Source organism: Ipomoea triloba, chromosome 2 (genome assembly GCF_003576645.1).
Source record: "Ipomoea triloba cultivar NCNSP0323 chromosome 2, ASM357664v1".
NCBI lineage: Eukaryota > Viridiplantae > Streptophyta > Magnoliopsida > Solanales > Convolvulaceae > Ipomoea > Ipomoea triloba.
This window is the reverse complement of record NC_044917.1, coordinates 23,813,950-23,826,996: the sequence shown is the minus strand read 5'-3', so window position 1 is coordinate 23,826,996 and position 13,047 is coordinate 23,813,950. Positions and strand designations below refer to the sequence as shown.

General features: G+C 31.7%; 1 protein-coding gene across 6 annotated transcripts in view; it reads right to left on the bottom strand.

Annotated features, from left to right (window-relative positions):
• Nucleotides 1–3,592: 3,592 nt before the first annotated feature.
• Nucleotides 3,593–13,047, bottom strand: part of LOC116010369 (ABC transporter C family member 13) — a 15,837-nt gene continuing 6,382 nt past the window's right edge. For 5 of the 6 annotated variants that reach the window (XM_031249747.1, XM_031249749.1, XM_031249748.1 and 2 more), the window contains 22 exons: nucleotides 12,221–12,338; nucleotides 12,010–12,126; nucleotides 11,842–11,922; nucleotides 11,508–11,756; nucleotides 10,397–10,498; nucleotides 10,247–10,314; nucleotides 9,922–10,053; nucleotides 9,688–9,835; nucleotides 9,113–9,384; nucleotides 8,864–9,020; nucleotides 7,287–7,462; nucleotides 7,104–7,215; nucleotides 6,913–6,966; nucleotides 6,156–6,278; nucleotides 5,880–5,978; nucleotides 5,623–5,715; nucleotides 5,380–5,490; nucleotides 5,131–5,292; nucleotides 4,653–4,840; nucleotides 4,284–4,473; nucleotides 3,943–4,110; nucleotides 3,593–3,825 (listed from right to left, as the gene is read on the bottom strand). In XM_031249747.1, the coding sequence (XP_031105607.1) occupies nucleotides 3,745–3,825; nucleotides 3,943–4,110; nucleotides 4,284–4,473; nucleotides 4,653–4,840; nucleotides 5,131–5,292; nucleotides 5,380–5,490; nucleotides 5,623–5,715; nucleotides 5,880–5,978; nucleotides 6,156–6,278; nucleotides 6,913–6,966; nucleotides 7,104–7,215; nucleotides 7,287–7,462; nucleotides 8,864–9,020; nucleotides 9,113–9,384; nucleotides 9,688–9,835; nucleotides 9,922–10,053; nucleotides 10,247–10,314; nucleotides 10,397–10,498; nucleotides 11,508–11,756; nucleotides 11,842–11,922; nucleotides 12,010–12,126; nucleotides 12,221–12,338 (3,001 nt within the window). In that variant the 3' untranslated portion in view covers nucleotides 3,593–3,744. Of the gene's footprint in view, nucleotides 3,826–3,942; nucleotides 4,111–4,283; nucleotides 4,474–4,642; nucleotides 4,841–5,130; nucleotides 5,293–5,379; nucleotides 5,491–5,622; nucleotides 5,716–5,879; nucleotides 5,979–6,155; nucleotides 6,279–6,912; nucleotides 6,967–7,103; nucleotides 7,216–7,286; nucleotides 7,463–8,863; nucleotides 9,021–9,112; nucleotides 9,385–9,687; nucleotides 9,836–9,921; nucleotides 10,054–10,246; nucleotides 10,315–10,396; nucleotides 10,499–11,507; nucleotides 11,757–11,841; nucleotides 11,923–12,009; nucleotides 12,127–12,220; nucleotides 12,339–13,047 lie in introns of those variants that run through there. The other variant, XM_031249750.1, reaches the window with a different exon arrangement.

Below are 13,047 nucleotides of genomic sequence, written 5' to 3'. Positions count from 1 at the left end.
AATTACGTACATTAACATAATATAGTAATATTTTTTTTGAATACTATAATATACATCATATAGTAATTTGATTGTTTAAGAATATAAAATAAAAAAATACGCAAGATTAAAATATTTTGAACCATACCATAATTGAATTGCATGGTATATTTTAGAGAAATTTAATTACGTACATTAACATAATATAGTAATATTTTTTTAATAATATAATGTAAATCATATAGTAATTTGATTGTTTTTTTTAATACTATAATATACATCATATAGTAATTTGATTGTTGGAATTTTTATTTATTTTTGAATATTATCATGAGAGGAATTTAATTACGTACATTAACATAATATAGTAATATTTTTTTTGAATACTATAATATACATCATATAGTAATTTGATTGTTGGAATTTTTATTTATTTTTGAATATTATCATGAGAGGAATTTAATTACGTACATTAGCATAATATAGTAATATTTTTTTGAATATTATAATATACATCATATAGTAATTTGATTGTTAGAATTTTTTTTTAATATTATCATGAGAGGAATTTAATTACGTACATTAACATAATATAATATATTTTTTTGAATACTATAATATACGTCATATAATAATTTGATTGTTTACGAATATAAAATAAACAAATACGCAAGATTAAAATATTTTGAACCATAATTGAAATGCATGGTATATTATCATGAGAAGAATTTAATTACGTACATTAACATAATATAGTAATATTTTTTTAGAATACTATAATATACATCATATAGTAATTTGATTGTTGAATTTTTTTTGAATATTATCATGAGAGGAATTTAATTACGTACATTAACATAATATAGTAATATTTTTTTTGAATACTATAATATACATCATATAGTAATTTGATTGTTTAAGAATATAAAATAAAAAAATACGCAAGATTAAAATATTTTGAACCATACCATAATTGAATTGCATGGTATATTTTAGAGAAATTTAATTACGTACATTAACATAATATAGTAATATTTTTTTAATAATATAATGTAAATCATATAGTAATTTGATTGTTTTTTTTAATACTATAATATACATCATATAGTAATTTGATTGTTGGAATTTTTATTTATTTTTGAATATTATCATGAGAGGAATTTAATTACGTACATTAGCATAATATAGTAATATTTTTTTGAATATTATAATATACATCATATAGTAATTTGATTGTTAGAATTTTTTTTTAATATTATCATGAGAGGAATTTAATTACGTACATTAACATAATATAATATATTTTTTTGAATACTATAATATACGTCATATAATAATTTGATTGTTTACGAATATAAAATAAACAAATACGCAAGATTAAAATATTTTGAACCATAATTGAAATGCATGGTATATTATCATGAGAAGAATTTAATTACGTACATTAACATAATATAGTAATATTTTTTTAGAATACTATAATATACATCATATAGTAATTTGATTGTTGAATTTTTTTTGAATATTATCATGAGAGGAATTTAATTACGTACATTAACATAATATAGTAATATTTTTTTTGAATACTATAATATACATCATATAGTAATATATATATATATATTAAAAATACGCAAGGTTAAACTATTTCATTTAAGGAATCCATATAGGAATGAAATTGAATAAAATATTTCATTAATTTCGTGTATAATAAGGAATGGAATCATATTTTGAATATTTTGTCAATTTTAGCCATAAATAAGGAATGATAAGGAAGGCTGAAATTTCTGATAAGGAATTATTATATAATATTATGTTGACCGATTTAAAAAATTTTGGACTAAAATGAGCGGGAAAGCTAGCACTTCTGTTTTAATATATATATATATAGATGTAGATAAGTATATATTCATTTTCACCATATCGCCTTTAGTTTTTTCCTCCTCATCCATATTAAAAAGAATTAATTATAATTATTATAAAAAATTCAAAGACCCATGATTAATTGTAATTTTACTAATATTCGTGTAATTGTTAACTTAATTAGCATAATAATTATTATGTAAATATACTAATATTATGCAATTATATTATTATACATTTAAGTATAATATATATATATATATATATATATATATATATATATATATATATATATAAAAGTTGTCACATTTATTAAGTTATTATTTACCATAATAATTCCTAGGTAAATATACAAATATTGTGCAATTATATAAAAGTTGTAACATTTATTGAGCTATTATTTACGATAATAATTATTAGATTTTAAAATGTTTAAATTGTATATCTTTGGGAGATCATGGTATCATTTTGATCAAGTATATTGCTAATCATGATTATGTACTATATTATTACGATTAGTAATTTTAATCTAGAATTGTATTACGAATAGGAAAGTATGAAAGAATATATTATACAATTGCAGTACGAATATGAATTGTATTACCATATTTTACAATATTACGCAAACATTAATAGTATAGGAGTGTTTTGGGCGGGAAGTTAAAATGGAAGATTTTGTTTATATATATATACATATATATATATATATATATATATATATATATATATATATATATATATATATATATATATATGTATGTATGTATATATATATGTATGTATGTATGTATGTATGTATGTATATATATATATATGTATATATATATGTATATATTAATAATATAGGTTTTTTGTAATTTCTTTTTCAAATATTATTTCGTTTCCCTATATATAAAAAAAAATATCAATCATAACCCAAGATTCCCCAATCTTTTTTATATAAAGGCTCTGTCGGGCATGCCTAGCTGAAAAATTAGTTGAAAGTTAAAAGCTGAAAAGTTAGTAGCTAATAAGCTAACTAATTGAAATTAAAGTGTTTGGTAAAATTAATTATTGAATTAACTGATAAGTGTAAAGTGTTTGGCAAACTTAATTATTAAATTAATTAATGAATGGTAGATGATGTCATTTTTGTAATTTAATAAAGAAAAAAAATGTTAAAAAGCTAGGAAAATGCTACTCTAGGTAATATTTTAAAATAAGCTATTATTTTAATTTCATGTTTTACCAAACATAGCTTATATCTTATTTATAACTTAAAATAAGCTATAAGTTCTAAAATAAACTCTACCAAACAAAGTTTTTTTTTTTTAATAACTGTTATTTCTTGGTGAAAAAAAAAAACGTCAATCATAACCCACAACTTGTTTTTAATATTTTTTTGCATTTAATTTAGTTTAGTCAAAAAATGACTTCAGTATTTGTCCTTTAGGAACTAATATTTAATCCCATCTAATGATATTCAACCATTCTTAATATGGCGCGTTTTTTTGTAATTTCTTTTTCAATTGTAATTGGTATTCCCTTATTTATTAAAAAAATTGTCAATCATAACCCAAGGTTCCCCTATTTAACATTAATTTATCCTTTTTTTAAAAAAATTATATGTGTTATGTCCCTGGTATTTTTTTTAAAAAAAAAGGTCAATCACAACCTCAAAATTCCCCTCTTTTTTACATTTTAAATTTATTTTAGTCAGGAATGACACTCTAGTTTTGGTGTTTTGGGAACAATTATTTACCAAATTTAAAGAAAATACGGAATAAGGAGTCAATTCCCAAATCTGTGTTTGTTAGAGTGCTAAAAAGTTACAGCAATGAGCAGGGAGAGTCAAGAAACAGCTGAACTTAAAAGAGAGATATAATTGTTGATTCATAGCCATTCCAATACAGCCTATACTAGCTACATATTTGAAGCTTTTGCAAAGCTTGAAAACAAGGATGATTCATCTTCAAGAAGATGATGGGGATTACCTTGTTCCACCTGGTAAAAAATGAAAAAGATAGATGTTAACAGATCAGAATAAGAACATCCTCATTTGCATCTTCTATAATCTCAAGTTTTATTTTATGTCAAGATAGTAAGCTTTAATTTGCTTACCAGGATGCCTTGATCTAGGATTAGTATTTTGTCCATGTTCACAACGGTAGAAATGCGATGAGCGATTGTGATCACCGTCGTCCCTTGGCATTCATCCATGATCACCTTTTGCAGTTTTGAAGCTGTTTGAGTGTCTACACTTGCAGTGCACTCATCTAGACACAGTATCTAACAACATTGCATATATATATTCATCTGTCAGTGATTGAAAAAATAAGAGAGAACATATGGGTTTATAAGGTCATATGTTAGACTAACTAATTCATTGGATTCAATACTTTTAGTGTGGGGTTTGAGACCTTATTAGCCCAATCTTAGATGATAACAGTGTTTTTACTTACCTTAGAGGATTTGAGGAGAGCGCGGGCAAGGCAGAGTAACTGTCGTTGCCCCACAGAAAATGGCGCACCAGAGCCTTTAACATTCATGTCCAACCCTCCAGCAGCCTCCACTTCCTCCTTCAAATGGCATTTCTCCAGAGCCTCCCAGATCTGCATATCTTCACTCACATCGAGTGGATCTAGGTTGGTCCTGAGAAAAATGTAGATATCATATTGCTAAGAGTCTCACATTGAAAAAACAAGAGAGAAAATATGAGTTTATAAGGCTATAGGTTAGACTAATTAATAGATTGAATTCAGTCTTTGAGTGAACTTGGTCCAGTTTTAGATTATGAGATCATACAATGGTTTTGAATGACCTTGTGTTACCTGAGTGACCCTTCAAACAAGAAGGGAACCTGGGGGACAACAGAAAACCTTTCACGGAGATCCCTGAGAGAAATGGCACCTGTGTCTATGCCATCAACTATAATACGCCCTCCACATATCGGGTAGAGGCGGAATAAGGCATTCAAAATGCTCGACTTTCCAGCTCCCGTTCTTCCAATTATTCCAACCTATTCAAGACATTTATGTCTATCAATTGATCTCGCGTTCCACTAAATAAAACTTAAATAGGCTTTGCCAGCCAGGGTCACAGGGCAGAGTTTGCCCAGTGCACACCCTCAGATAGTGGTTGTGGGTTTCACTTGTCATCCAAAAAAAAAAACTTAAACAGGCTAGTAATATTTCTTATTGTGCCCAAAGAAGCACCATATTAACATCTGTCTAGTAAAGATTCCCCATAACAGTATCATAACTGCAAGTCAAGGGGGGAAATAGTTTTAATTGAGATGAACTAACTGACCTGTGTTCCTCCTGTGATGGTAAAAGAAACACCACGCAAAGCGGGAGGCAATGATGGCATGTATCTCAGAGTCACATTCTGGAAACTTACGTCTCCTTGAAATGGCCAGTGTTGATCAAATCTCTGGCCTTCGATGAGTTCTTCTTGAGGTATATCCATGTACTAGAACGAAAGATGGAGCGGAGCATGTATCAATCAATTTGGTGTCTTTCTGTTTATTCGTCAACACTTCGATTTATTAAAAATTACCTGAAGAACTCTTTCAATAGAAACCATCTCTTTTTCTGTTTCAGTGAAACTTGATAGGAAGCTTCCCAAATTGGACACAATCGGGGCTGCATACGAAAGTGCCAAACCTACCTGAAAACATACCAGGCGTCATTACAAGGTTCCCACGAGGTCTGTTCGTTTCTGAACAGTTAAGGACATTCTGTACTGAAGTAAAGCAACTGACGAAAAGCAAATTAAAAGAAAGCCAGAAGCCTAACTCACCAGCCCTGGAGTACCTAAGTCAATGTGAAGATATCCATGAGAGCCAAGAACAGCCATCACAGCAATGAACGACACGATAAATGCTGCCAAAAGCTAAAAACTTTGACTGTTACTGATAATGATAGTCATGTTTATGGAACATAAAATTGCAAAAGAAAGATTAAGGCATGTATTACTATCCACTTTTACGAGTATGGCTCTTCATCATGCCAATTAGGGTTAAAATCAGTCTACGTGTTCTGCTGCAAGAGATGTACCTGAAGGCGCAGAGAGAGCCACAGCCCTGCCATTACCTCCGAGTAAGAAGTTCTCTGATAAACCATCAGGTGCTGAAAGAATTTGATCAAGAAAAGGTCCTACAAACAAAGAAATCTGATTAACTTTCACTTACATTGTCAAACTTTTATACAGAAAAGATTCACAATGTGTGTAAGTGTTAAAATGCAGCTAAGATTTATTTGTAACACATCTTGTCTTGGCAAAATAGTAACTTATTCATCTATGATTGCAATGAAATGAATGCTTAGCATTACCGTAGACTTGAACGCCCTAATAGTTGATGACCCATCAATAGTTTCTGTGAAAGATGCATAAATTGGTGACCGGGACACACTATCAAGCCTTCGCAATTCACGTGAGGTGGACCTGTAGTACAGCTGGAGAACCAAATGTTCAGTTAGTCTGAAGGTTTCTTGAATTAATAAACTATTATGGACCAGTTATACAAATTTCTACACTATTCACTTCCAAAGATTTCTAGTAGAAAGCCTCAACTAAATTGTTCTATGACCTCTGCAATGATTAAAGGGCTAACACATAAACATCTCATTTCTGATTAACACTTGATTCATTATATATCATCATTGGTGACCGGGGTGAGAAGTTGTAAGGTGCGAGGTAGACAAAAAGTGGCATAGATGGTGAATAAAGAGAAAACAGGCAATTATAGGCGTTTCCTGGACTACAAAGGAAACAGGATCATCAAACCAAGATATAGATTTAACCTTAGTCCTATCTTCAGAAAGAAGAAATTGAATAACTATTAATTTAAAAAAGATTTATTTGCAAAGGTATTGATTGAATGGCACTGAGATATTCTACATATTGTACTTATCGAAAGAGAAGATATTACACATTGCAGAGAATGTAATAGCCTACTGAGACTTGCCATTTTGAGTGAGTGCCATACATCTCTCTATGCCTAATGGTTGCCTAAAAATCAATGTCATAATACATAGGAGGTGATACTTGATAGAAAGCTAGAAGTACATTGAGGCTATTAAAGATTACCTGCAATTTGCTGTAAATGAACCAAAAAGGCAGCAACAGAAACAGAAACACGATCTGCAGGTAGTTATAGCATTTTGTGGATAATGTGTTAGCAAACAGAACCACTCAATGTGACAAAAGATATGAAAAGAGAAAAGAGGGAATAAAAGATAAAAGAAAGTTCAACATTTTATCACTAGGAAGTTTTATACCTGAACATATGATAGAACTACAGCGATCCCCAGAAGGCCAACGAAATTGGCAAGAAGAATGTTCAGAATGAATGGAAGGGAATCGTCAATTGTGTAGAGATCTGAAGACAGTCTATATTATTCGGTCAGCATATATTTTGGAAAAGAACTAGAAATGGCATGGTTTGAACAATCTCATGCTACCTGTTTAATATTCTTCCACTCGGTGTCTGATCAAAGAACCTGATTGGTGCACTAGTAAGGTTCTTTAACAATTTATCGTGTACCCGAACAGCAGCACGTAGGCCACCATATGCAAACGAAAATGACCTCACTAAAGTTAGGAAAGAATTTGCCAAACAGAACATGCAGAGGATAACCTGCATCATTTAACGTCTGATCAATTGATTGACTTCAATTCCAATTGACTGCAAAATGGATTGTCTTCAAAATATTGCATCAGATTTGAATTAAAGCCAAATATTTAATGCCAATAGTATTTGATATTGGGTAAAGCACTTCAGAGAATAGCAGTTCTATCATATTTCCTGTTCAATGTATCCTCCTAAGGCGTTACCATGTAATACGATTCACTTTCACGATGCCTTGGTGGTGAAATGGTGGGCACGCGAGACTCAATCATATTTGGTAATATCAATAATGTTATCTAACATCCTTCACATCAACATTCTTCCGAACTTCCAAATCATTTGGGAACACTTGGAAAATGCGGTCAACAGAAAACAATTTCCGTTGACCATGAAAAATCAAGCCATTTTTCCGGAAAACAACTTCCGGAAATTTTTTTCCGGAAGTCATTTTCCGAAAATGACTACATGGACAAACCATGGCTACATTGGCCAGAATGGACCAAGGCGGTGGATAAACAACTGGTTTCCGGCGGAAACCATGACGGACGGAAACGATTCAGAAACCAGAGCAGTTGCTTTGGTTTCCGCCATGGTTTCTGGCGGAAACCTGTAATGGTTTCCGCTGGAAATCTATAGCATTAGTTTTTCTTTTTTTTTAAATTTAAATAAATAATATTATTATAATTTTTTTATATTTTAAATAAAATAATTAAAATTTTTAATTATACAATTCTACTCATTTTCCAAAAAATGAACCAAATACACAAAGACAGTTTTTCATAATACATACAAACACTGAAAATGAAACCATTTTTCAAAAATGACTCATTTTCCAGAATTCATTTTCATGCTTTCCAAACACACCCTAAATGGAATTTTTCTAGAAAACCATTAATGACTTGAAGAATTAACTCAAGTTCCAGAAGTAGAAATTTTATTGGGAAAATGTTTAGAATTAGGCAATACATAATGTCCTCTTTACTTTGCATAAAATAGGGATTAAATATTTTACACATAAATCATTTTACCATATATGCCATTCACTCAACTGAAAAGTGAGTAAACTTCACTTTTACACTTGTACGCTTGAAACCTTTTACAGATCAAAAGATGTAAAATATTGTCTTTTTTCCTTATATTTTTTTTTTCCATCCCAAAGATATTCCTATCTAACCAAGTTTAAAATATTTCATAATCGAACTAAATGTTGGAATAGCTTTTACACAACTTCTCCATGTAAAACGTTTTCCTTTTACCAACATTTTTTATGCAAAGTGAACGCGGAGAAAGCAAACAAAAGCAATAAAAAATGTTAATTCATATGCAGTACAAGTTCCCATTGTGATTTCATATCATTGTTGTAAAATTTTCATGAATCTAATCAAGAAATATGTTTGGTAAGAAAATCACCAGATAAAAGGTCGTTGAATATGCGTTTTGGTTGCTTCCAGTTGAGTCAACCCAATATGATAGCCACAGATCATTTCCATTACGAGTAGCTTGCATCATAATTGCAGAAAAACCTGTTACAAAAGTGATGATCCAACCAGAAAATGCAGCATACTTTCTGGAGGACATAAAAACAAACCCATCAAACAAAGACTAGACTGATGATTATCACAACATACATTGGATTCAAGAATATATAAAGTAACTCACTTGTAGACCATAAGTTCAACTCTTCCCTCTTTCCTTTGTTCTATTTCGATAATGTCTTGTGCTTCATCAGAAATGCTTATAGAATCAGAGTCTGAAACTTCCAGACTGGGCTCTGTTGACATGCTTGATCTTCTTTCTTCAGTATGAGATGCACTCAGTTCATCCACAGATGAGAATGCAACACTGGAAGGACAAGATAAATCAGCTGGATTTCCTACCCACTTTATATGCCCTTTATCCATCACGACCACAATGTCAGCAGCAGTTATTGCCTGTGAAACTATCACAGTTTAAACAACAGTGTATGATGAAGAGTATCCAATAATAATTCATAAACACCAAAAGATTTGCACCTCATTTTTCGGGACAGTTTTTGACTAAATTTTACTAATCAAGCAGAGTTCCAAATGGATTAGAGTCGATTTGCATTATTGTGCTTCTGAATTTTCATTTTAAAAGTAATGAAACGACATAGTTCAATTCACTAAACAGGAACATGAAATTTAAAAGTAATAGTCAAATTCAGCTAACAATGAGAGTACAGAGTGAAAAAGAAATCATGGTGGGCATAAAACCTGAAGGTTGTGTGTACAAAGAATGCGTGTCCGTTGTTTCATCACAGGGCCAAGAATTGCAGTTTGTAATATAGAGCAAGCGACATGAGCATCGACAGCACTGAGGATATCATCAAGCATGTATATATGTGCACCGTGATATATAGCTCTGATGGTTATCAATTAGATCAACAAGTATACTTATTACATTCAAAGCAGAATACTGTACCAATTGAAAATTACGAGACAATGTACCTTGCAAGTGCAAGACGAGCTCTCTGTCCACCTGATAAATTGAGCCCTTTCTCTCCAACACGAGCTGAGTCACCTCCTACCATTCTTGAGATATCAAAATCCAAAGAACACACCCGTAATACTTCTGAGTATCTGCTCATGAGAAACAACAGAGCTTCTATTAGGAGCTGTATTTCACACACACACACACACACACACACACAAAAACATTAGCCAACATACTTGAGAAGGCTCCTGGACACAAACACATCTTGGCAAACATTAATAAATGGTAATAAAATTGGAAAAATGGTATTGAAGCTATGAAAATGAAAGACATTTCTACCTCCTTGGATCATAGTCCCTCCCAAATAAAATATTGTCACGGATAGTTCCAGAGAGAATCCAAGGGACCTGTAATGAAAGAAAAAGAATAAGAGAAAAGCAATATGGATTGCCAGGAAAACACATCAAGGACTAACAAAAGTTTATCAACCTGCGGTACATAGGCTGTAGAACCATTTACATGTATAGATCCATTTACCAATTTCATCTCCCCTAAAATCAAGTTGAGTAGGGATGATTTTCCTGACCCAACCTGCATACACATGATTGTCAAGAGATGGCTAAATGAGTAAGAAAGGTCATTTTCATTGAACAATCAGATTGACGATATCATATATTCAAGGAAACCATATAGATTGTTTACAACAATGTTAATTATTTCATGTTTATCCTATATTCAAGTGGATGGAACACAGATACCATAGACAGACATACCTATTGCTATAAAGTAATTATATTCTATTATTACTCCATAGTCTTCATTCAACAGACCAACTACATCTACAAGAATCTTACATTAGAATAGAATTTTGAGTAGAAGTGTTTTACGATTTTTGGATGACTGCCTTGAAACAGGTACCATATGTAAATACTGAATTGTAAATTCATCAACATTTGTTTCAATTGAAGCATGTGCTCCATCTCAACTAAAAGCCTAAGCTGGTAGTTGGATTGCACATTTTATGTTTATATATTATATGCTCAACACGCCTCCTCACGTGTGCGGGCCGGGCCGGTTACTTTTCACGGGTTTCAAGCAACACGTGGATCATAGTCTCTTTTTATCGGGTGACGCGGAGATTCAAACCCATGACCTTTGCATAGGGTTCGCTTGATAGCAAATTGAAGCATGTGCTTCATCTCACCTAAAAGCCTAAGCTGATAGTTGGATTGCACATTTTATGTTTGTACATTATATATGCTCAACAGTTTCAATCAAAATTATTCAGTGGTCTGTTCCAATTTATTTTTCCCACTGCAAACATCAGGGTCAAAATGATTTTTAACTTAAAACTAGTAATCTAGAATGGTTATCACCTTGTATACTATCACTTTTGAAACCTATAGCAAAGCAGAAACTACTCAATAGCCTCAAGTTACCACCTCCAGTTAAAATGTTATTAAGTCATGTTTTTGTATATCTGCATGGGTATTGAATACTATAGCAATTCCTAAAAGACTGTTCAGGATTCTTCAAATCTTCAGAGAAGAATACGATTTTGGTATACCAAATAAAAGTAATAATATGGCTGAATATTTACCTCTCCAACTACTGCAACCAGTAAACCTTTAGGAATGTGAAGAGTGACATGATCCAAAACCAAGTCTAACTGCTTCTCATCACTGCTTGACCATGTGCAAGATGCATCGTGGATAAAAATGGCGGCATCCTCAGAACTAGACTGCTTATTTGGGTCTGGTAGCAACAAAGAGTCGGCAGTTCGTTCCTTCTCTGGTTCATGCTCAAAACAAGATAGATATCTGCTTAATCTCCTAGTAGATATTATGGCCTGGGATAAAATGATAAATAAACTAAGAAAAGAAAAAGACAACACTGAATGTAAAATCTGATATTCAGGTAAACAAATAACTCACATCAATAAGCCCATTGATGACCCAAGGGAATGAATTGAGTGGGGAGATCAAATTATTAAACAATGCAAGGCACGTGAAAACCTGAAATCTAATACTAAATTGTTAGAGGAAGTCGCATTGGAGAGAACTTTGACCAAAAGAAATGAGTTCACGGAACATTGACTATACCGTCGCTGCATCAAGTTTATAACCCATCAGTGCATAGAGTCCAAATGTGAACAAAGAGAAGAGAGTTGGCGTTGTTGCCCAAAAGAATACACACCATGCATCCAGATACTTCCTAGTCTGGAAATTAAGCAAACTGTAAGATTTAACTTGCACTGCCTGGTGGGATGACACTCTAGATTGCAACTTGTAAGCAATAATAAATTTGTCTTACAGATAGGTAAGCCACTTCCACAGATCTTGTCTTTGTCAGCCAAGAAGCAAAAAGAAACTCCCATCCATACATCTTCAAAGTGCGAACATTTGTCAAGAGTTCAGCTGTCCTCCTAATCCTGCCAAGGCCCATGATTTTAGAATATGTAGAAATCAGGATATCTAGGTAGTATAAAAACACTGCAGTACATATTTCTTGTCCAAAGTCTTCCCTCCTCTCTCCATACATATTCCTCAACCTAGTCATACCACTTCTTATAATTCTCACTAAAAGAATAGTACTAATCTTTGAATTACGCAAAAATCTATTCTGAAAGTTGGACCATTTACAGTGTTATCTGAAATGACCGGTCTGATTTTCAATGCATGTCAACACTGCTTTTCACTTGGTTTGGGGTTCAGTTTAAGAATCAAAAAAGGCATTCTGCAAATTATTTGGCATGCCCATGTATTAAATAGAAGCGTTCTGTGATTCACCAATAAAAAAAATTAAATTATTCAACATTAGTCATGTGGTTTTCCAGTGTTTGTAATTGTCAAATATTCCTACTGAGGTAAAGGAACTTGCAACATTTGTATCCTTTTAGATGGAATCCACAAGACACAGGAATTGATGTGTCGTGTGCAGAAAATTGCATGAAACAATTCACTTGTCTAATCATCCCAGAAAGTTTTCTGTGCAGAAAATTGCATGAAATTCAAGATAGCATTTGCTATATAACATGTACGGGTTATGTCCTAATACTCTGCAAAGAATAAGATAACAAGCAACTACATATTTGCTAGCTATTTTGTTTTTTTTTTTTTTTTTTTTTTTTTTTAAATCCC